Below are 24,886 nucleotides of genomic sequence, written 5' to 3'. Positions count from 1 at the left end.
CTTACATCAAATCTAAATCTTCCCTCCTCTAGTTTGAAATTATTTCCCCTTGTCTTATCACCACAGACACTGCTAAAGGACCTATCCCCGTCTTTCTTATATTCCCCCGTTAGATACTGAAAATCTGCTCTCAGGTCTTTCTAGAGACTTCTCTTCTCCAGGCTGAAGACACCCACCTCTCTCAGCCTGTTCACACAGGGGAAGTGTTCCACCCATGGATCATTTTTGCAGCCCTCTTTTGGACACACTCCAACAGGCCACGTCTCCTCAATACAGAGGCCTTCACACATGGATGCAGTGCTCCAGGCGAGGCCTCAGCAGCGCGCAGCAGAGGGGCAGGATCACCTCCCTCAACCTGCTGGTCATGCATCTTTTGATGCAGCCAAGGGTACGGCTGGCTTTCTGGGCTGTGAGGGCACATTACTGGCTCATGTCCAGCTTGCCATCTACCATCTACCAGAACCTCCAAGTCCTTTTCAGCAGAGCTGCGCTCAATCACTTAATTCCCTGGCTTGTACTGATAATGTGGGCTGCCATGACCCAGGTGCAAGACCCTGAACTTTTTTTTTCCTTTAATTAAACATCATAATAACAGTGGAAAACAGGGGAGGGGGGAAGCAGGTCTAGAGTGTTTCGTGACCACTCCTTGAGTAAGAGCTATGTCAAACATGAAAAAAATTATTTAAAATATTCTACAAAAAGAAGAAAGTCTTTACTACAAATGAATAACTGAAAGACAATTTCAATTTCAGAAAATTTAAGAAAACCTCAGGTTCCCATCCACAAGACTGATATAAAATGTTAAATCTCCTTCCTAGATTTAAGTCCCCAAAACTGTACTGAGTTTAGGCTTTTTAGCCTTGGTCTTTTTCACACTCAAAATTGTAAGGGTGAAATACAAAGACTGTATATGGAAAGAGGACACAGCTTTTTGGTTGGCATTCCAGAGGCTATGAGTTTCTTATGGTAACAGCCACTTCAGTTCTATGCAGTGTCCATACACTTTCTATTAAACAAGACATAACTCTTATTTCTTTCTTGCTTATAATTGTTACCTATTTTTCAGTGTATACCCATGACAATATTGTAGTCATGTAGCTTAAATGTATTATTGACTTGTCAGAACTCTAACAAATTAACAATACATTCATAATTGTCATGACATACACCTCTGCACTTTCAATCTGTAAGATGGACCCCCCACTTCCAATGTGTAATAATAAAACTCCTGGAATCTGTCAAGCACTTCTAAACAGGTCTTAAAACCAGATGAATTTATCCTGTTGTCAATTAGATTGGATGCATCTGAACATTGCTTGGGAAAAAAAAAACAACAACAACAAAAAACAAACAGGGCTTCTCCAATCAAAAAGAGTTTGTTATAAGTACAATAAAAGCACATCAATAAAACAAGCTCTTTTATTGCTCAATTTGTATTTTAGCTAAGGACCAGATGCAGCAATAAATGAAGTTGCCTTTAAATGGATATCACCAAATGGATAAATCAGGTCACAAAAAAGCCTTATTGAGAAAGATGCTTGAAAGAAAGTGGGGAAAAAAATTCCATTTCGGCCCCTAATGGTGTATTATCTTGCAGCTAAGTGGAAGCAGAGGAAAAACCTGATTTGACAAGCATCTTATTTTGTCATAAGTAAGTGAAAACATCAATAAGGAAAGATGACAATGGACCAGAGGATAACCAGAGGTCTCCTGCTGCTTCTCAAACCTTGTTTTCCAAGGGTTCTTCCAAGTATATCTGAGGGATCTGCTGTAGTCTGCTGCTAATGGCACTAAATTCTGCTCAGATATGCAGTCCAAAACAAATTTACACATAGCCTTCCACAAAGTGGAAGCAGTTCATTAAAATCAGGATAGCTACCTGGTAATCTTTGTCACAAAGCAGCACCACAAAATGAAAAACGGACAGAGAACATGACTAGAAAAACTCACTACTGTAAGTCTCAACCAGCTGTGAACACCATTTGCAAATAAGTCTGTGTCGAACAAACACAATCTTACCAACAGCTACAAAACAGATGTGACCATGAGGCTTATGTCACAGACTGGCTCAGACACTCTACTATTCTAAGGCACTGACAGCTTACTTCACATCTGTTTCTTCATTTGTTAAACAGAGATAACTAACTTCGCTGACACAGTGCTGTGATGAAATACTGTGGTTCTCTCTTCCTCATCTGCCTTCCCCAATCTCCTCTTGGCCATTATCATGGTGATACCATTCCTGCTGACTTCAGGAACACGTACCCACTACCTTTTGGTGGACACTACCAGTCAGGAAGGTGGGCAACATTTGTGCCGTTCTGATACTCTATCCAGAAATACATGCATGAAGTTCTTAAACCATCTAAATTATGATAAAAATGCTAAGTGTTCAGTGCCAATATTAGCAGGCGTGGGAATTTTCTTTTTTATAATATTAAAAAAAAAAAAAAAAAAAAAAAAAAAAAGCTATTCTGAAATATTTCAAATGTCAAGCTGGGGAAAAAAAATATAAAAAAAATCTGAAATGTCAAAATTTGGCAGCTTTTACCTGTGGGTGGAAACAGAAAACATTCTGAGGTGAGGTGAGTTTTATATAAAGTAAGTGGGGCATTGCAGCACAAAGGCTATTTGGGAACAGGAGAACACAGTGTTCTAGTGCAGCCATGAGCACATGCAGTTGTCTCCTAAGATGAGGAAGAGAAGTGAAATAAGAGGGGATCAAGAAATCCCCTCTTGAAAGTTAGCACAGAGAAAGACAAGAAACGTTACAATCCAATGTTTGCTAGGTTAAGGCGATTCACAACTTCACTTACTCATAAATTTTACTAAGTAGTCCTTCACTGGAGTATTTCTGTATAATACATAATTTAGCAGACATCCCATGCTCTTTGTCATCTGCTTCTCCCTTGACTTTGGTCAAATCAATCTCCTCTGCTCCAAAGCTTTTCTTCCTGTGCTTTTTACTGTTCACGCTGATCCTTCACATCAGTTTGTCTACAGCTCACCAGTCCCACCCTGAAAAAGCAGTCAAAGGCTTGCAGCAGTAAGGACAAAAGGTCAGTGTTAGGCGACCCGAAGAAGGCAGGGCAGCACACAGCTGCTCCTAGAAGGCACAAGAAAGGAGCGTCCTGCTGTTGAAGTACAATGGTGAAAATTCTCTTTCTGGAAGGGTTTTCCCTTCCCCCTCTAGAAAATGTAGCTGGCAGCAGCTCTCTCAGAGACTGCAGAATCCCATGGCCCTGACTCACCAGGCAGACAGGCAACTGCCCAGGGCACCAGGCTATCAATAGCAGTAAAGGAGCCTTCTTCTTTACCTCTGCTGAGCCCTGGCCTTGCTGTCACACAGCAGAAAACTGGGTTCTCCCAAACACTGTCGGATCACCAACTTTGTGGAATATTCAAGATAGAAGTTACCTGTGCTTTTATTCAACACTGCATGATGACTTTTCCTTTTAAGGTTGGAGGAAGTTTAATCCTGGATTAGACTGGATTGTGTGCACCAAAACATCAAACAGGTGATCACCATGGAATTTGTTTTGCATATTTTGTAATTCAGTTACTTCACACACTTCTCAGAAATACAAGACCTAACAAAGAATTTGCTTGGATGAGAAAGAATGGTGAATCACGTTAGTCCTGCAGAACATGTACAGTCAACACCTAAGACTATCTTCCGCTTTCAGAGTTTGCTACATGTTGTTTTATGCATCTCAAAACCCGATCCAGTAAATAACACACAAGATGGATATAAGATGCTGCTTGATATAAATAGCAGTGAAGCTATAGTGTGCAATTGCTCACCTGGCTCATATAAGAAACCTGTAGTTTTCAGAAGGAGAAGGGAAAAAGAAGGCAAAAGCAAACAGAACTGATGTGGGGGGAAGCTAACGCATTAACAGACCTCATCAAAACCCCATTCTCACTAACAGCAATGCTGTTAAGAGCAAACAAACTGTGAGAGCACTTTTGAAACTTGTCCAAGTATGGAAACATATAATTTTGTAAGTTAATCAGGATAGTAAATATATATATTTGGTTGCTGGTTACTTCTGAGAAATGAAAGGCTGCAAGACAAGGCAAGCACAAGGTGCTGCAGACAAGAAGGATATCCTGCAAACACGCAACAGGGATGACTGTTAAGATAAAACAAGATAAGCAGTACTGAGAACAGATGAGACATGAATGGAGCATATAGTTTAAAACTATGTGGCATAAGCAATATGCATACTGCAAAATATTATATATGTATATTCATTTACAATAATGTGTGTTTGCATCATGGCACTCCACAAAGGCTTAATGGGAATAGGAAATGATTTGAATAATATAAACGAAGTCAAAAGTTTTGCAGAGAAAATATAACTTGTTGCTTCCCTGCTAAGCCCACTACAGAGATCAGTCCTTCATTCAAAATTAAAGCAGCCCAAATACAATGAAACTAAGCCACGATGTACATCATAGCTGTTTCCATAACACAGGATGCATTAAGGTGTGCTTCATCTTGCATTTCAGTGGAGCCTCCCGCCAATTGCAACAATATTGCACATAAGAAGACATGGAGCAGTTGGAGGCCCTCCAGAGGAGGGTCACCAAGATGACTGAAGGGCTGGAGCATCTCTTCCATGAAGCAAGGCTGAGGGAGCTGGGCTTGTTCAGTGTGGAGAACTCATTGCAGCTTTCCAATAATGAAGGGAGCTTATAAAAAGGAGGGAGACTGACTTTTCACATGAGCAGATAGTTTGGTTTTAAACTGAAAGGGTTAAGATCTAAGTTAGATGTTAAGAAGAAACAAGTATAAACAAGAGGCAGGCCAACTTCTTACCACGTCCAATAATGACAGAACAAAGGGGAATAGTTTTAAACTGTGAAGAGGGATGATTAAGATTATATGTTTGTAGGGAATTCTTTACTCAGAGAGTGGTGACACACTGGTACAGGCTGCCCAGAGAAGCTGTGGGTGCCTATCCAGGAGGCATTCAAGGCCAGGTTGGATGGGGGCCTGGGTAGCCTGATCTGGTGCCTGATTTAGTGAGTGGCAATCCTGCACAGAGCAGAGGGATTGGAACTGAATGATCTTTAAGGTCCCTTCCAACCCATGACAATCTATGAAATGGTAAGAATTCCAAAGTTGATGTCTTCTCAGACCTGACTGGGCTACCAAATGAGATGTCAACTGTATCATGCAAAGCCATCTGATCTCTCTTCTCTGAACAGGCAGAGTAAAAATGTTTATGGCTATGTGAAAAGCTCCTGCCTTAATTGCAACCTCCCTCCAAAACGCAAAAGTAAACCTCCTTAAATAAAGCTCACTTTGGCAAGAACAAAGCTTCTATAAGATATAATGCTTACTACAAGGGTATCTAAGCTGAAAAATAGCTGCATACAAAGTCTAATGAAAAGGAGATATAATCTCTCCCCTGCAGATGCTTATATATTAACAATTTCCAATTACTCCCAAGATCAAAAGTGGTGTAGTAGAAAACAATCAAAGACAGAGAACTGGTAGTACACTTGGCAAGAAAAAAAAAAAAAGGCCACGCATAGAATAGAACAAAAAGTTAACCAAACTAGTGGCTTCATTTTAGTAGAACTGACACACTGTGTCCATGTCAAGTACTCTTCTATCAAATCTCCAATTTAATACTGTTCATGGATCTACATAATTACCCTTAATGATAAAAAATAAGCTATGCAAAAATATAAACAAAACCATGCACTGCTAGCTCAAAAACTGATATAGGTTTGATCTGATAGCTCAAGGGTAACATTCGCACAGCCTTTAAGACAGACATTGCATTAAGAAGGTATCTAAAAGCCTTGTCATGGATGGGAGGGAAGTTACCGCACTGCATACCAAAGCAGCCACTGCAGGCTGTACTCACTGCAATGCTTCACACAAGTCCTGGCACTGAGGCACTCTGTAGTGAGGTGCTGCTTCTGTCATTGCTCTTTGGAGGCTGCCTAAATGTATTACTGCAACTCATACAGCCAGAAAATGCTGAGTTCAAGATGGAAAAGCATACAGGCAAGTTAAAAGCCCACAGAGACCTCTTTGTTAAAAGATATAAGCTCTATGTGTCTCTATTGCATCAACACAGACACAGATTATCAACCAGATCTGTGCTATAAGTATCAAATAGCCTTCCTCTGTTACATACCTTACTTCTAAATAAGTGCCTTATAACTTCCTTTCTCCTTATAACCACTACAAAATCTTTCAATGCTTTTTGAGACCCTTGATCTCTAGAGGAACCTTTCTGAAGTTCAGTGTACCTCTTTGCATTACATAGCACACAGGAATCTCTGGGAGCAAGGATATGTTGGTATTTGCTCATATTTGTTTCCATCTCAACAAAAGTGGTAACTGAGCAACAGAAAAGGCAGCAGGAAAGCCCAGAGACTCTGCAGGCAGTGATACAGCCCCTGTCCAACCTTCTGCACTGCTGCAGAAATAAGGAGAGAGCAGCAACTCATTGCAGAACACTTGAGCACAAAGGAGCTGCACTTTTTCTACCTGGTCCTGGTCCTGGACAAGTGAGAAGTGACTGTGAAAGACAGAGGTGAACAGGCAACAACAGCCAAAGGGTAGACACAGAGCATAAGCACAACCAAGGCATATTAAGCCAACTCATATAAACAGAGCTTGTCTAAAGGCTTCACACAGATTCATACAAAACTCACCCAAAGCTGACTCTAGCTTTGTACAAAGTCAGTACAGATGCAAAACAGCCATGATTGCACTCTGTAATGGTAGTACTAAAGCCAAGCTCACAGTCAACAAACTTCATGCTGTCACCCAGGTATAAGAGGTACCCATGCAAGGTGGCAGGTTCAGCATCAACAGAGGATGGGTAAGAAAAGCAGTCCTACCCACCTGACACTGATCTCTCCCTTAAGAAGAGTGGAGGACTCAGCTCTGCCTGCTACAGTACTCAGCAGTTCTCCCTTTCCTAGGGCCAGGGGATTACTCTGCTCAGCTAATACTCAGGTTCAAGTCAACTGCTATTAATGTTAGTAAATCAGTCAGTGAATTCTCAGAGAAGAGCAAGACTGCTTTATAAGTATCAGCTTATCAACAGCTTCCAAGTTTTACATATAAATTTGTCTTCCTTCATATCTACCCGTTAAGCACGTCCACTTAAAACTTACAATACAAACTAAAGAACAGAAATATTTTGTGGAAGTCAATGTGGAAAAGACACTGCATTAATTTCAGGTTGAAAATGCAATTAACCACTCTTATCCTGGTTTCTTGAAACATATGGATTTGAAGGCTGGATAAAGAATTGGTTGGATGGTTGTAGGTAGAGGGTTGTTCTCAGCAGCTCTGTGTCCAGGTGGAGGCTGGTCAGAAGATGGTGAGGCACTAGTACATGTTGCTCAGAGAAGCTGTGGATGCTCCATCCCTGGAAACGATCAAGGTCAAGTTGGATGGGGCCCTGGGCAGCCTGATCTGGTGAATGGCAACCCTGTCCATGGCTGGGGGGTTGGAGATAGATGATTTTTAAGGTTCCCTCCAAAATAAGACATTCTATTATTTTTATCCTGCTTCACCTGATCTTAATCCAGTGTAAATGAAGATGCTCTGACTCAAGCAGGCTTGACAAGTATCACACTTCTTCAATGAGTTCAAACAATCAAGTGCAAAATTTAAAAGTACTTGTTTGAGGCTTACCTGCAATTTGTTGTTAAAAAATAAATACTTTTATTCTGGAGGTATTAAAAAACAACAACAACAAAAACACAACAAAACCTTCTGTACTGTGACTTCTGACTTGCTTCCAGTATCCATTAGTCGGGTACATCAAAGTCACTATTTCCAGAGTAACTGGGTTCATTTTCCCATGCTGACAAAGAAATCAGAAGAGCACTAATATCTGCAGGGCTTTTATGAACTTACACAACCTCAGCCTTTATCACTTCCACCAGCTTTATTTGATCTGAATTTGCAGGATGCAAAATCCTCACTGACAACTAAAGGCAATACATGACCTCAGCAATTTCTCTGCAGCATGGACTGCAGAGGCAAAGGTTCAATAGGCCAAGGTTAATTTTTGTTTAGGTTTTCTGATTGCCTTTAAAAAAATACACTCAAGATCTAAAGGAAAAAAAAAAAAAAAAAAAAAAAAAAAAGCCTATGACCACCTACAGAATAAGTGGGAAACAAAAACCACATTCATAGGATGACTTTTGCTTCAGAAGAAATAAATACTGACACTGCATATCATAGTATCATAGTATTGTGCGAGTTGGAAGGGACCTTAGAGATCATCGAGTCCAACTCCCGGGATTCGAGCCCTCTGTGTAGCAGAGCGGCACTTCTACCCCTTGCACCACAGGGGGGATTCGAACCCGGGCCTCCAGTGTTGCAAGCGGCAATTCTACCACTGTGCCACCGGGGCACATATAGATGGTATATGTTCTCTAATAGTCTTAAAATGCATCATTTTTTCCCATTTACTACTGGGATTTATTGTTATTGTATGCTACAGGAACATCTGTTAGAGCCACATATTATTAAAAGCAGAATAACAGACAAATCTTTTAGATAAAGCAAGAGAGGCTAATACCAAATGCTTTTTAGGAAAGCATCCGCTATCAGGGGAAATAACACTTCTATCAGGATATAAGCAATTCCATCTTGCAGTTCTGTCTATCTTCCATTACTCTGCTCTTGCAACTTAAAGGTGCTGCTTGATCTTACCGATGTACAAAAGATGCAGCGGCATTCCTGAAGAGTGGTCATCTTATCCAGGGAATATTCACAGAGACATAGCTTGCAAGTGAGCAGAGGCTCCAGAGCTAAGTCCCCAGCTTCTGACTTGCCGGCTGTCATGGTGTCAGGGCTAGACTTCCCCACAGAGCCCATTCTCTCATCAGTTGTCCTTTTTGCCTGAAAAGAGAAATCAAGCATCCCACAGGCCACATAGTTACTTCTCATTGATCTGAGAACTTACAGCTTATGAAAAACCCTACACACTTAAACGTATTACTGTCATCTTGGTGCCAGTGAGCCCAGGACCCCAAAAGACCTGAACTGGACTGCATTCTTAAAGATGATTTACCTTGTGGGCATTAAACGTATCGGTCAGGGCACTTATCACCAAATTCAAACACAAATCACATAGATTAGACATTACTTATGTTGCACGCAACAGTATTTTTGTATCCAACCCACTACCATGCAACTCTTCCAATTACTCTGGAGGGCTCCTAGGCATCTAAGTGAGGTTTGTGAGCCTTAAACTAAATGCACCTTCACATGGAGATGCTCAGAATAACCACGTCCCCAGAGTTGGGGGCAGAAATTTCTATACTTAGAAAAGCACCAATGCTTGAATATAATGGAATTGTTTCATAAGCATGGTAGTTCTGTGAGGAGCACTTATTGCCATCTCCAAGAAACACAGCCTGAATTCCACCAGCTTGCTTCTGAATACACTTAACTGATGGCAAGAAGACCTTCACACACGTCTGACATGCAGAGGCCTGGTGGCCAGCTGCACACAGCCACTCACACCAGCACCAAGTGAAAATGCAGCACCACCAATTCTAAGAGGTCACTTTACAAATAGAGGCTATGTGAATGTGAAAACAACAGGGGACTAAGACTCATCCACGTGCCTGTCAGCTCTGACATCTCACAAGGCAAAGAGGAGGCTCAAGCCCTGTGGTCCATTTGCGTTTCCCTCCCCTGTAGCCCCATGTGTCCCCATGGCAGGGCTGTCAGGTCACATTTGGCAGCATGTCACTGCTGCTGTGCTGCTGCACCCTAAGCGGTCATGCCAGCTGCAGCTGGTCCATGTGTACATAATGCAGTAGCTTTCAATATCTGATGAATTTTTCCCCAGAAGGAGAAACAATGGTGCCCATGGAGCTAGAAGAGGCAACACATGTGAAACCTTGCCCCACAGCAACGTGACACATGTTTCAGACCCATCCCCATGCCTGCCCCATGAGGTGCATGTCCAGTGTTCCCATGGGTCTGCAGGAAGACCATTTCCCTTCAGAAGCTATGCAACCACAGCTGATCTAGGTGGAGCACACTTTTCCACTCTGTAGTTTCCTAGTCCAGCCTGGTAGAGAAGCTAACAGATCTGTCCCTTGGGATGTCTTTCCATTCTGAGAGACACAAGAATCATAGCCAAGATTCTGGCAACCAAATTTCTGTCTACTAATCCAAAGAAAAACCTCCTTTTAATGTCTTGCTATCAGTGTTCAAGATATGTGCTGCGCCTGCATTATTTTCAGCTCAGTCTCCACCTGCTATCATGCAGTCCCTACAGCTCGCTCAATACAGCTGCAGAGCTGGAACACCAGCATGGCCAGAAGCCTTGGAATGAAGCTTCCCTCTGAGTCAGAAACTGCAACACTCTTCTGTAATTACTGCAACAGGAGGGAAAAAAAAAGAAGCAGTGAGTCACTGGAAACACTACAGCAGATCAAGAACTACCTGTTATTTAGAACTACGTGTTAGACGTTATCTCAGTGTTTGGGAGAATTGTAACACATTTACTCAGCTGCATCCATAAGGGTAAGCTACTCATCTCCACACACAGAGCACCCCGTGGAAATCTCCAGTAGATGACAGGAAGCAAACCTGGAGGATCAGAGTATCCAGCCCCCAGCATAGCCCTGGCTCACCTCACCACAGCCTTATTAACCCCAGCACAGTTCAGCAAATGAAGCAGACAGGACTGGAGCCATGAGCAAATCCATACAGCCTGCCTGCAGGGCATCTGGGGAAGGCACCACAGCCACCAGCAGCTGCTTTCCATCAATGCCAGCCCATCCATAAGCACTTCTCCAGGTCAGGCTGGCACAGCAAAAGCTACCCTGTAAGTACCTGAAAATATGTCCAGCAAAGTGAGAGCATGTACACAACCTGCTCCTCTTCCCTGAGCAACCGAGTTAATTGGTTTGCTTCTGCCCATCAGAATTGCTACTTTTGCTACTGCTCCCACAAAAAGCATGCAGAGAAAGGTCACAAAGAAGGACAGCCCATGCAGCTGTAACTGGGCTCTGAAGAGAAACCAGGCCTGGTGAGGTTCATTCCCATGATCAGAATAGTCAGTGGGAATGATGGGGAGAGAAAAAATCACTTGTCTTCCTCTTGTTCTCACCCTCTACTCCTCCTTTTCCAACACTTCAGGATGTATCGTCCTCTCCCAAGCTCTCAAACCACCTCTTCAGTTTTAGCACCACTGTCAGAACTGATTTTTCCATCCACTGTGGAGAAGCTCTGAAGTTGCAGCTCAGTTCCTCCAAATTTTTATGGCTTTTACTTTGCTAGGCCCAGTTCCATAGACTGTCATTAGTTTATCATACACCCATTAGCACTCTTTATAATGGATTAAAATTCCTACTGTAATTGCAAGTTGCAAAGAATTTAGGTTGAAAACAAAACATCTTGAATGTATGTTGTCCTGAAGAGGAAGAGGGAGTCAGCTGAGGACAAAGTTGGAAAAGAGCATTACATATTTGGTTATATTAGTAAAATGTATATACTAATGTATTCTATTAAGTTTTATTAATAAAAGTGATCAGAAATAAAAGTGGAAAGTCTCTGAAAAAAAATATATAATGGACCTTCATAGTCCATTCTAGACCATAAACCTAAGTATTAAGGTCTTCCCTTAGGTCCCTTAAGGTCTTCACTTAGAAACAACATGAAAAATCATGAAAGTCTTCCCGACTGATGCTGGAGGAGAATGAATGGATTATATTCAGTGCCATAAATCACCCTTTCATTTTTCACATGCTGTATCCAATAACAACAAGAGTTCTTAGAGAAGCTCCTTCAAGCCTTGTGTTTACAAACAATTCTGCTGAAGTTAGCAGAGCTCTATGCTTTTAGCTCAAAGCTAAGTTTAAAGGAAGCCAAGGAAAGTACCAAAATGTACAAGCTGCTGCAGGAAATGTTCACTGGACAAAAAGGGTCCTTTACATGTTTTTCAGGCTGCTGTGTGCCCAAGCCCATTTGATGAGCCAGGTTAAGAGCCCAGACATCTTGTCTACTCCAAGCTTCACTCCCAGGGTTGCCATGAGCCAGCTCTGAAGTGTGGACGTGCATGTAGATGGTGGAATCACAAAGAGGATTGGGGTCAGGGTTAAGGTTAGGTGCAGGAGTAGCACATAACAATGCCTCCCCATTTTACAAAAAAATCAGTAGCAGAATGAAAGAACTGACAGCACCTGTGTAAAATTCCTATTTAGTGTTCCGGGTATTTATCAAACGTTATTAGAGAAATATTTGCAAGCACTGCATTTCTCATGCCCTAGAGATTTTTGAAGTACTCCACCCATTACAAAACGTCCTCGATACCATATAAAAATCTGTTTCGACATTGTTCAACACAGCATTCAGTTTTTTCCATAACTAGGGTTTCCGCCTTGAAAATAAAGTAACTACCTAAAGAATGCGAGTGTGCAAAACCATCAGAAAGAAACAGGTCCTTGGGGGAAAAAGAATAATCATAAAAGATTTCAAAAATATAACAGTGGTATTAAGATAAAGGAGTCAGATTACAGAAGACATAAACTAAGCTGTGAAATTAGGACATGTGAAGACGTATGTCAGAAACTATGTGTTTGTGTTACACGTTTACAAGTGTGGACAGTGGTAGGACAAGGAGGAATGGTTTTAAACTGAGACAGGGGAGGTTTAGGTTAGATATTAGAAAGAAGTTTTTCATGCAGAAGATAGTGATGTACTGGAACAGGCTGCCCAAGGAGGCTGTGGATGCCCCATCCCTGCAGGCATTCAAGGCTAGGCTGGATGTGCTCTGGGCAGCCTGGTCTGGTGGTGGGCTACCCTGTACGTAGCAGGGGGTTGAAACTGGATGATAATTGTGGTCCTTTTCAACCCAGGCCATTCCATGATTTATGGTTTATATGATATGGTTTATAGGATCAACTTCAACAAAGTTCAATCATCTTGACCAGTTCTGATTACATGTCCTTAGCTGTCCCAACTCTCTCAAGACAGCGTTATTCGAAATTTGCATTTAGAGTAGTTTTTTTGAACTCGGTGATTCTGCACAAAGATTAGTCTGAATCAAGCATGCTATTGCTTCTGTGGTCTAATAGACTGGCCACTAAACCACAGTACAATCATCTCCTCTTTTGATATGCACTGCCTACACAGAGCTACCAGTCTAGTCCACACAACACTACTTATCAGGTGCTAGTTCAGGAAGGCTATAAAACATGTGATTAAAGCTCTACTTCAAGAAAGCCATCATCTTCAAGGAGGACACTTCATCATATGCTTAAGTGTTTTTATGTAAAAAAAAGTCTGAGTATCTGCCTTCTTAAAATGTGATTATTAACAAGTCAAAACAGTGTTTAAATATTTCTGAAATTGTCAGCAACAAGATCCATGAATATAGGGTCTAATTTAAAATCATTTTTCATATATTCGGATTTCCTGTAATACATCTGTGCCTTAATACAAGCAAGCAAGCCAATAACTTGATTAAATGCATGTTCAAGGAAAAACCATTCTGGATACCAGAAGAGGCTACCAAGTTGAAGTATCAGACAGAATAAAAACATTTCAATACCTGTTCTCTTTGAGCAGAGACTAAGAGAAGTCAGATGTTTAATATTTCAGACATTGTAAAATTTTTATTTTAAAATAAGATTTTAAAGATCAAGCAGCCTAAGTAAATTTGCTGCATGTTAAATGAGGACACAATGAAAGCAATTTCTCTCACTTGCTTTTGTTGGAAAATCAGGACAAAAACAAGTCTTGAGCTGCCGTTCAAGAAGTATTGACTTTACAGAGTATTATCATACCAAGCTAGCAGCCAGAACATATTTTGTAAAGGATATACTGAGTGGCAAGCCTCTCTCACACACACACAAAAGTAAGGGACAAAGTGCAATAACTCAGAATATCATCCTGCTTCCTGTAAGGTATTTTTATACTAGTATTCTAAGATGCCTAAAGCACATTTCAAACAGCTTCCCAAATCCCATGCAAACCCAATAGTTTCAAATTATTCTAGTAAATCAAAACATCACTAGAGCACATGCGAATCATTACACTCCACAGCCCTTTGAAGGCACAGATGTTTGGTAACACTATCTCTACAGTAATACTGGGCTGTAATACTGTAATACTTCCCGATCACTTACAAAGACTGAAAAAGAAATAATGCAGAATTCTGATCTTCATCTCTCATCACTACAGTCAGTAGCCATGCAATAGCAAAAGTCATTGACCCTACAAGGACAAGGGTAAGCCTTTTTGGGGGGATGATGTCAGATCACTGCATCGCAGAAACCACCACCTTCACCCTGTTCTGCTAGAACTAGGATGGTACTGATGTTGAGGAGACAGTTCCATCAACACTGCCAGGCTAGGAAGCAAGCTTCCCATATGACATCTACTGGACTAAGCCATCAGGGGAGGCTCAGCCTGGCTACCAGAAAGAGGCTTTTCATCAGAACTCCCCAGGACAGAGGTCAAAGCAATACAGCTTGGACAATAAAACGTATGGTTTGAATTTTGGGTGGTCTTATGTGGAGCCAGGACTTGGACTTGGTATCTTTGTGTGTCCCTCCCAGCTCGTTATATTATATGATTCTATGACTCAGGTGCTGGAGGCCTGCAGGCAAGCAATTTAGTGTGACCCAGATGAACTGAGCTCGCTCTGCCTAAGCAGCATGATGGCTCAGGATGCCCACAGCAAGTCATGGCAATATATCTGGTCCTGCAGCTTGTTAGTAGCAGGACTCTCCTTAAATTTCATGGTCACCCTACACATTGTGAAACTAAAAGGAAGTCAAAAAGCACAAACTACAGTGGAACAGGCACAACTACAGCTAGTCAACAGCACTTGCAAATGTGGCATCAAACGTTTCTAAGTTTTTCCAAAACACATCAGAACAACAAAATTGTGCCAACTGGAATTTCAAGTATTAATGATCAACGCAAGATTAGACTCCAAAGCTTATCTAAATGACACTCCCTATTCTTAATGATACTATGCAACATCTGCCACAGCTAAGCTACAAGGAATTTCCATTCTAACTAGTTTGGTGTGCTTTATTTTGAATTTCCTGTTGACAAGAGGTAATATACCACCACTAAAATATCCCCACTTTTCATGACATTAATGTCAAAAGCAGATGATAGATCTTCCTTTTTGTCCACGTGAGGATTTTTTGTAACCACATCACAGTAAGTAAAAAGGAATAGAACCCTTGGGATGTCAAGTGGGTTGGTAACTTGGCTAGCTGTTTGGCTCAACCAAAACAGGAATAGGAAGTCAAATTTGCCTTTGACACAGAAAAACAAAAAGTTTATTTTTGTTAACTTGATAACAAAACCTTGGGATACATTAACTCCTTGAACTGAAATGTTTACAGTTCAAATAGGATGTTTTCAGAAGATATTTGTGACATTGGCCTATTCTAAGGTCAAGGATTTTTAGAAGGTATTTGTAAATTCATGTTGATAAAGCAGTGGAAGTGTAATTGACAGAGTGGCCAACTACATCTGTTTGGTTGTAGCAAATTCTCTTCTAAGAAGAAACTCAGTGAGCTGTTGGGCTTCTCCAGCTGGAGACTGATCCTTCAAAGCAGCCAAGGCTGCGTGCAGGGAGTAGCGTCCCAACTGCAAAGCAGGCAATCCAAGGCAAGTAGGGACACGACTCACAGCCAGGCCTTGAAGGTGACAGCAAAACACTTCCTAGTGCCAAGGTAAGCATGCAGAATTTTCCAGTAGGCAAAAAACACCAGAGCTCAGCAAAACAATGAAAGAGATCTTCCATTAAGCTCTGTGGGAACACTGCATACTGAAGAAATCAACTGAATGTCATATATTGAGAAAATAGTAACTGTTTACTTTTTATTTTTAGAAGAGATGATCTGAGTAATGGTTTCTTTTCAGAGCTTGAAGTGATACCTTTAACATCTCAGTCATTTCATTCTGTGAGGCCAAGAAATCTGCAGACTTGAAAGATTATGGTCCTGCCATCTTGTTTACTGTGAGCATCAGTAAGTACTTTCACACAATTTTGGATTTACATCAAAAGGAATCAAAGAACAAGTTTGTTTTCCTTTTACAAGTTTTCTGTGCCTGCTTAGTGAGTAAAATTAAAAACAATGAAGGTTTAGTTTGCCCTCTATCTAATCTTTCAGTCAAATATGCTGTGTATTATTATAAATAAAACATGCTGTTCAAGATAACTAAGATAAATACAATAAAGGATTGAAACTACCTTCAACCAAAGAATGTCTCGATGACTTAGAACATTGGGAAGGGTAACAAGCATCAAAGACTGAGAGTCTAGTCTGAAGATTACATCTTGGGGGAGTCACAATAGTTAATACAACACTTTACATTAAGAAAACAACATGAGAAAGTATTCGCTGTGCTGTAGTTTGATAAGAAATAATACAGAGTCATTAAGAAGTAATGGAGGAGGTCTGGGAACCTGATATGAGAACAGCTTGTTTTGCAATGAACACCTGCATTTATTGAAGTAACTGACACTTCTTCTCATAAGTGGTTATTAGTCTCATCAGGGCATATCCCGAAATCTCTGCCAGGTCCTCAGTGATCCAACCCTACCAAAGTCAGCTGCAATAGGAGGTGAGAGAAGGACAGAGAGCAGTACAGCTCCAGCCAGATCTGCAGAGGCAGGAAGGGGAAAGAAGCTCCTGCAGCAACCCCTGTCTGACCTTCTGTCTCTAGTTCTCTGGGTGTCCACATTTCCTCTCCCTCTTTTCAATCCCGCTTGCTGCACTCCCTCACTTAAATTCCAGATTTCAACTTTCATTACAGAAATAATTTCAAAGGAGAACAGAAAGCTGTAAACACAGACCTCGGCCTTAAGAACCTTAGTATCTAACTGGCTGGTCCCTACATTACCCTATCCAGAAAGTCAAAGCCCTGACAATGAAAATGCTTCCAATGGCTCCAGTAGGCCTGTTCACGTATGCACAGATAAGCAACTAGTGACAGTTAAAAGCTGCCGTTCCAAAACCTCCCAAACACTCCAAACAATGTACATCTAATAACATAGCACTGAAGGATCTCATAGCCTTGCTATATTATAGCATGACAATCTAAAAATCTCTCTAAGGATACCCTTCTGGTAGATGGGCCCTTAATTAAGGTCATGCCCCCCAAAAAGGTATTTTGTCATCTCTGTTAAATAATTAAGAATCATAGAATCACCAAGGTTGGAAAAGACCTAAAAGATCATCCAGTCCACTAAACCACGTCCCTCAACACAACATCCAACCATTCCTTGCACACCCCCAGGGTCGGAGACTCCACCACCTCCCTGGGCAGCCCACTCCAGCGCCTGACCACTCTTTCTGAGAAGTAAAGAAAAGGAGATATGGGAAAACATCTCAGCTCCTTCTTTACTCCTCTCCCCACAAGTGCTTGTTTAATTTGTTGGCCCAGTATGCCAAAAAGAGGGAGGTTATGCCAACACGGGATTTGAAATTGGTCAAACCATGTTGGTTACTTGAGTGTTTGCAATAAAAACAGTGACCAGTATAAAAAAATACACACCCTTAAAGCAGCATTAGCTAAATGTTATATACATTTACTCCACTCTAGGCAAAAGGCATGATTTTCTTTCCCATAAACCTTCCCTGGAGAGTGTGATGGAGACTCATCACTATTGAACCCATCAGCGCAAACATGAAGAGGTGTGAAGGGGTTAAGATTGCATTTTCTCCATTGTGCAAAACTTCACAGAGTAAGTTATTGCCGGCCCTCTGTACGTTACCATAGTCCTAAACTGGAGAAACTCCACCAAGACAGGTTCCACAATTAGGGGTTAGCTGAAATTTCTCCAGCAGCAAAATCTCAAGTGAGTGCGCTGCTAGGCAGCCCACAAGGTCAGCTCTTTTTCCCCTTACTGACTACACCTCTAAAACCCTTTTTTATTTTATTTATTTATTTATTTTTAAGAGGGGGATGGAGAGAAGGAGCAGGGGATACTAGCTTATTTTCCTTCATCTTCTTCGCACATCTACCCACCCGAATGCTTCCAAAATTAAGAGGAGCCAGAACACATGAACTTTCCTATATACAGTTCAAACACAACCAGAGTCAGCCTGCACATCACAACTTCTAGTTAATCTCAGAATTTTCTTTGCATGTAAACGATTAGTCTACATGCTAGCCGTCATAAAACGTGTTTTTCCTTCTGCATACATGGCATTTTACAGCACCCAATTTTGAGTGATCTCTAGCTGTCTATTCATGAGCAAGGAATTCACCCCTAAGCCATGGTGATTTATAGTAGATAAAAGTGCAAGGGACCTGTCTAAGTCCCTGAACATAGGGAGACAGCTCTTCTGTTGCAATATATTTTTTTTCCTTTTTACTAGCAAACAGAGCACATAAAAGCTTTCAGTTCTACACATTTTCTCATTGACAGTCTGAGGATACAGCATTTTGTGTAAGCAACCATGAATATCAAAGCTTCTGTTGGAGACACAGACAGCGTTCACACTTTGAATGACTCATGTCTTATGCTCTTCCTTCCCTCCTCATTATTATAGCAAAGTGAAATGTAGAAAAGCTTGCAACAGACACAGACAAATAGCAATATTCTCAATTAAAGAGGAGGAACAGGAGCACATCAGTGAAATGGTATTTTTTCCTTTCTAGTAAAAAGTAATTTTGTACTGTTTGACTCCTGATCAGCACCTCTTGTCTCTCCATCAGACAAAAAGAACATAGAACAACTCCCTGTAACTGCTATGTCTACAACAACCTCTAATGCAGAAGAAGAAAATCCATATAAGAGATGTGTTCTATCATGTATTAAACCACATGCACAAGCTAGAATCTTTCACAGTAGTGTTCTGACTGTGGTTTCCATGACCAGCATATCCAGACCAAAATCGAAACGTATCTTATTAAGTCACAGCTCTGGAGTTCAGTCCCACACTAAGGCATTCAACTGCCCTTATTTATGGCCTTTGAAGTCTGTCAGAATACAAAGTTTCTCATTAGGTTTCATACAAACGTAGTTAAAACAAACTGCCTTTTGACTAAAGCATGTCTGAAGCTACCTCACTTGAGTCAAGTCTGACTTCCATGGCCCCAATTGCTGTGCCTAGCACTGGTTTGGATAACAGAGATGTTGACCCACCCAGAAAGAAGAGGCACAATGATGCTCACAGAATGGCCCAAACTCCAGCAAAGTCAAAACTGTACTTTCCAGCACCAAGGAAATTCAAAGAATCAGGCCACTTGATAGCATTTCTAACTAAAACACCATTTTATTACTGTGCTTAAATAGTGGGTTTTCCCTTGGAGGCAGCAGATTCCCCTAGAAAAACAGTAAAAAAAACCCACACAGATCTGGGGCAATCCATAACCTTATTTCTTTATCAAAATAGCAAAAAAGGAACCAGATATGGGGAACAAACGTCACTGTGTGCAAGTATCTACACATACCAAGATATCTAGGAAACAGCATCAACAAAATATTTTTCTTGTATAGCCACCTTTATTTGAAAGTGTGTTTACAATGCAGTTAACCAAGTCATGATCTCAGGTACTGAAATTTCCACTCAGCACCTCTGCTTCTCCCTGGAAAATGAGAAGTTGTAGAAGCCCAACTTAAGTGGGAAGTGTAATTTGAGATACTTTTTTTTTTTATTATTATTATTTTAATGTTTTAAGAACTGCTAGCAATGATCTACTTTGTGAATGCAATGCCCACCCTGTTCCCACTCAGTTGAAACCATTCACAAGAGACACAGAAGGATTACTGAACACTATTTTTCTACTGATCAGCACAGTGTTATTTGGCACAAGCACCTTCGTAAATATTTGTTGAGGACTGGGTAAATTTGCTGTGTACAATGGCCCTCAGACCTGTACTTCTCTCTGTCAAGTTAGAAGGCTCATAGTTGAGCACTGGAGCTCAGCTGTGCTTCAGCAGAAATACAAAATGATAGAGGCTGAGCTGACTAACATTGCTATCTTTCCCGCATGATCTTTTTGGTTTTGTTCCACATTACCCTTCACAAACAAAAAGATGATTAATTTTGAGATGGAATGAATGTAAGGCTATTCCTGGCTGTTGCGTTATGAAGGGAATTTGTGAAGTGCATTACACAGGACTGGGCACAGAGAGGGAGAGGCCACAGAGAGAGAAGGGGACTGTAGTCACCTTTCAGCAAGCAGGCAGAGGAAACAGACAGGTTAAGCCTCACAAATCTGAAAGCAATGTATGCTTGGGTACAGAAGGTCCAGTGGATTCAGTTAACAGTGACACTGGCAGCTTGCCACTGTATTTTGTTCATGTGTGCTTGTGATCCATGGGCCTAGAGATGTAATTACAGTCTCAGATTTCACAATACTACCAGTCTGGGAGATATTTATGGGTCTGATATGTACAATCTATCTGCATTGCATAGTTTCAGGTATATTCAAGAAAACTCCCTCACTCACAAAGAAGCACAACAGGTCTGTTGCCTTTTCTTTTTTTAAACCACACATCAAAGCAATATGCATCACTGGGTCTCCTTGCTATAAGTCCCTGAGAGGTCTGGATAGAACAGGTTACAGGCACAAGACTCAGACTCATATAACAAATACTCTCAGCAGTATACCAATGAACTGGGAACCTGGTTAAGTATTAGTGCTTCTTGTTTTCCTATAAAGTCACTTGCTGCTTTCCATAGTTGCATTTTAAACTGAAGACTTAATTAAGGTCAAGTGCACCTTTTCTTCCTCCAACAGAAAGGAAAGGTCAAATAACCACTTCCATGTTGTTTATTTGTTTTTAGAAAGCTTCTGAAGCTTTTAGAGAATACAGCGTACCCCAAAAGCCCAGCTAGAGAGGAACATTTCCGTATCATTGGCTATTTACATTATTGACTTATGCTCTGCTCAAACACAATCACCAAAATATCTCTATTTGCAGGAAAGAAGAATGACTGCCAGGAGGGAGCACATGGGATATGGTACAACACAAGGAAATTAAACTCTATCAAGTTGTCAAACTCTGTTCCCACATGAAGTACAAGGAGATTTCCATGTTCTACGAGCAGACAACACTGTTTTAAATATCCTCATTGCACAGTTAAGATACATGGGAGAAAACAAGTCTGACTCTTGTCATACTGACTTGGCTCTGGAATTGCTCCACTTTATTCTGAAGGAATACCTCCCTGTTTACTGTAGCTTTAGATGTTCTGCAAACACATTCTTCCTAATCCATAATGCAGAGCACTACTTTCAGTATTGTAACTACAGCCATCCCCTGTATTTTTTCCAAAGTAGCTCACATTCACCATGAGAAGGGCTTCCGCCACTTTCATGCTATGACAACAACCCACACACCCACTCATTTTCAGGCACAGACAAGTCCTAAACGGCAGGAGAATCAGGCCGACTTATTTGTTTTGGAAAATATTTAAGGACAGCATTTTGAAACTTCTGTTTCCAGAAATGTTGGTATTCCAAACTCAGTGCTCGTCCTTAACCAAGACCACTTGCCCTTGAGGCTGAGGGCAGCCAAACATATCACGTTACTGTGCCTGCTCACAGCCGGCTGTAAAGCTGCGCAGGGGCAAGTCAGTCACAGCCTCTCTATCTGCTAAAATGTATTTCTTGAAAACATTCACTGTCTGTTTACCAAGGGGATGGGAATCAGCCTGCAATGTTTCCTTAACTATCATCAGCTTAAATATTTTACTACTTATACTGCTCTCTGAAGGAGGATATTTGATATTGCCATATACAGTTAGGAAGCAGAGTGCCTTCTTACTACAGAAAATACAGACCCTTACTATAGTCAGAGTGAAACATCATTAATGAAGAAGCTTTGTACTGAGAAAGCTCTACAAAGAGAAAGAGAAAGCAGTGCCATACCAGTAAATGCCATTCTCTGTTCTTAGTCAGGGGGAAAAAAAAGAAAAAAGAAAAAAAGAAAAACCAAATAATGCCTACTAGGAAACCAACATATTGCATATTTGCTAAGTGTTTACCTAAAAAACTACATAATCCTAGACCCCAAGCAGATCACAAGTGTACGTTAACACTTGGAACATAGATCAGAGTATTTTTCCTTCATGACACCAGCTGCACAGTGCTGGGACATAAGAAATGGTTTTAAATCAGAAGGAAATCTAAATTTTAGGCTAATCTAAATTCTCCAGACCCTTCTCTTAAATCTAAAGGAAATCTAAATTCAGGCTCCCTCTAGCCCAAGCTGTTATGCCTTCAGTACAAAGTGAGTTCTTATGTTTAAGCTAAGATAGATATATGACATAGTATGCCATCTTAACAATTGCTTTCCACACAGCTGCATGTTCTAATACTGCAGCATTTTCAACCCCCTCATAGAGATATTCCTTTAAAAGTTACACTGACAGAAGTAATTTCACCCTTCTGGCAAGTACTTGATGTCTGATTTTCTGTATCTTTAATCATTCAGACTCCAAGATTTCCTTTTTCCCTCAGTTCTAAGCACCACATGGTTAGATTTTAACCAAACCACAAGTAATATTTATTCTAGTCCTTTAATCATTCTGTTTCTTACTTTGTCTATTAGCGAAGCCTTTTCTGTTTTCTTCCATTATAATCAATCTTTGGTTCTCTGCTTTTTAAATTATCTTTTGCTTTTAAGGGAAAAATAGGCAGAAAGCTGTATTCCAACATACCTTGAAAGGAGAGGAGTATTCAGTCCCAGCTGTTTGACTTTTCAATAGCTTCACTCACACTCCAGCGCTCCCAAGAATCATGTCACAACCACTGCAGCTTGCAATCAGAAGCAGAGGCAGATTCCTCTCGCACACCCTTTCTCTTCTCTGTGTATCTGACGGCTGTGCACTTCGTAGGACTGCAGAAGGACATGCCTTTCAGTTTCTTTGCCACTCCGATAAATAATCCCTTCCCTGCTATTAAGAGCATGCTGCCATTATATCTTAAAAGCACGTCACAGCTTGTATGCAGTAGCTGTGGGAAAGCTGCATTTATTTATACAGGAAGCTTGAGCACAGCACTTCCTACTTCCCATCTGAGTCTCAATTCAGTGGCAGGTGATTACTTCAACCCTGTCAGATTCCAGCCAGTGCATATCCTACGTTCTTATCAGTGCTGCTTTTAACTCCCATTTGTGCCCCAACGAGATAAAATCGAAAGAGATAACGCAATAGATGCAACACCCCAATTGCCATTTAACCTGTTTCAGGATAGCAGTCTGTACGGTTTGTACCCAGTACCGGAAGATGATGCCTTCAACACCGCAACTTCTGCTTATCTCCGCATGTGAAAAACGTGGGCTAAAAGTGATTTCTTCACAAGCAGAAATCTAAACTCAGAAGCACCAGCATGATTTCAAATCTGAGTGCTTAGCAATGATGCTTGTGCTCAGTTTATTCTCACAAGACTACATTTTGACATTTTAAGATGTGCTTGTGTGCAAGAGGGGTGGGAAATACTGCAGTTCTGTGCTCTAATCCTGTGGGTGCAAAGAAACAGGGGGGAGGTATTATACCATAGCACCACATTCCCCAAAACTTTTCCTGCTGGAGGAAATGTACCACACCCACAGATATGAAGTACAGACACACTGGAGCGCAGAGGGTGCAGAAAAACAGGGGGAGAAGCAAGTAGAGACGCTAATCTATAATTTTCTTTAAATTACGAAACAAGTTTACTTTGTACTTCATGCAACTCTTGCTGGCATTTTGCCTCCAATACTGAGGTACAGGCATTTCTTCAGGGGTTTGCAGAAGCTCATAGGTGAGCTTTTACCTATTTTCAGACAACTATACTGCATCAGATGAATTTAAGGAGACAGTAGAAAGATTGTTGAGCTTTAATTCAGCTTCCTCACGCCTCCATATTACAGCTTTGTCTGAATTAACATTCACTCTTTCCCCTTTGGAATGTGTCCCCATCACACAGGTACTCGTTAGGCAACAGATAAAGTGCAGCAAGAAAAATCTTGCTCAGCACCTGTGCCCAGGATTACAGCACATCAACAGCAAAAAGACAGTTATCTCCAGGAGGAAAGTGGTGAGAGAGGGAGGATGAAGAAGTCAAGTCATTGTTGCAGGTGCAGGGAAAATGGTAGGGTGGTGGGTCCAGAAGCAGAGTGGGAGAGCAGACCACAATGGTACAGAGTTGGTACTCTTTGTTGGCATAGTAAAACTAACCAAGCTTCTCTGTGGTATCCTCCACCAGACAAGGAAAACAACTGCAAATAAAGCCAGATCATCTTTTCAGATATATGATTAGTCCTGCTTGTATCTGGTGAGCTGTTCTTCCAAATTAACAAAACTAGATTAGTCCATTAAAATGCAGATAAGTTCTGGGAACTTCCATCGCAAAAATCACATTATATTTTTATTCAGTTTCCTACTAAGTATATCTTTGCATGACAGTTATGTGACCACACAAACATGCAAAACTGCTTACTACAAATTTCCCTTAAGCTTCACAGAACTGGTGAGAAACATCAGGAGAGTTCCTCAAGACACTTCTTGAACAGTTCTGGAAACTGTTAAGATGCCCTCACAGCAAACATTCCGCTTTGAGAGTAGCAAATCCTAAACAGTGGTCCCCACGTCTATGTGGAGGACAGTCACTTCTGAAGCTCTGTGGGTAGCTGGTATTTCCAAGCTTCTGTCTTCAGTTCTGTGTTTGCTTCTGTGCTGCCTATCCTAGATCTTCATGGCAAAGAAGAGATAAAGGTGCCGTGACACTGTGCCAGAATGAAAGCTAAAAGGACTTAGACTGATTAATGCTGATGACTTTTTCCATCGCCACCACTGAAAGTCCTCAGCTGGACTGTTATGAGCTCTCCCATCAAAATGATTTTTTCTTCCAATTGCACTTCAAGCCCAAGTGCTTCACAGTTTTATAGAAGCACATTTT

The 24,886-nt window shown here is 41.1% G+C and overlaps 1 protein-coding gene across 1 annotated transcript in view; it reads right to left on the bottom strand.

The window, feature by feature from the left end:
* Positions 1-23,066, bottom strand: part of RNF144B (ring finger protein 144B) — a 51,198-nt gene extending 28,132 nt beyond the window's left edge. The window contains exons 1-2 of the mRNA XM_072329332.1: positions 22,666-23,066; positions 8,708-8,896 (exon numbers count right to left, since the gene is read on the bottom strand). Of these exons, the coding sequence (XP_072185433.1) occupies positions 8,708-8,872 (165 nt within the window). The 5' untranslated portion in view covers positions 8,873-8,896; positions 22,666-23,066. The remainder of the gene's footprint in view (positions 1-8,707; positions 8,897-22,665) is intronic.
* Between the last annotated feature and the right edge of the window lie 1,820 nt (positions 23,067-24,886).

This window comes from Excalfactoria chinensis, chromosome 2, assembly GCF_039878825.1.
Source record: "Excalfactoria chinensis isolate bCotChi1 chromosome 2, bCotChi1.hap2, whole genome shotgun sequence".
In the NCBI taxonomy this organism is placed as follows: Eukaryota; Metazoa; Chordata; class Aves; order Galliformes; family Phasianidae; genus Excalfactoria; species Excalfactoria chinensis.
The sequence above is the reverse complement of the archived record's forward strand: the minus strand, read 5'-3'. Positions and strand labels throughout refer to the sequence as shown.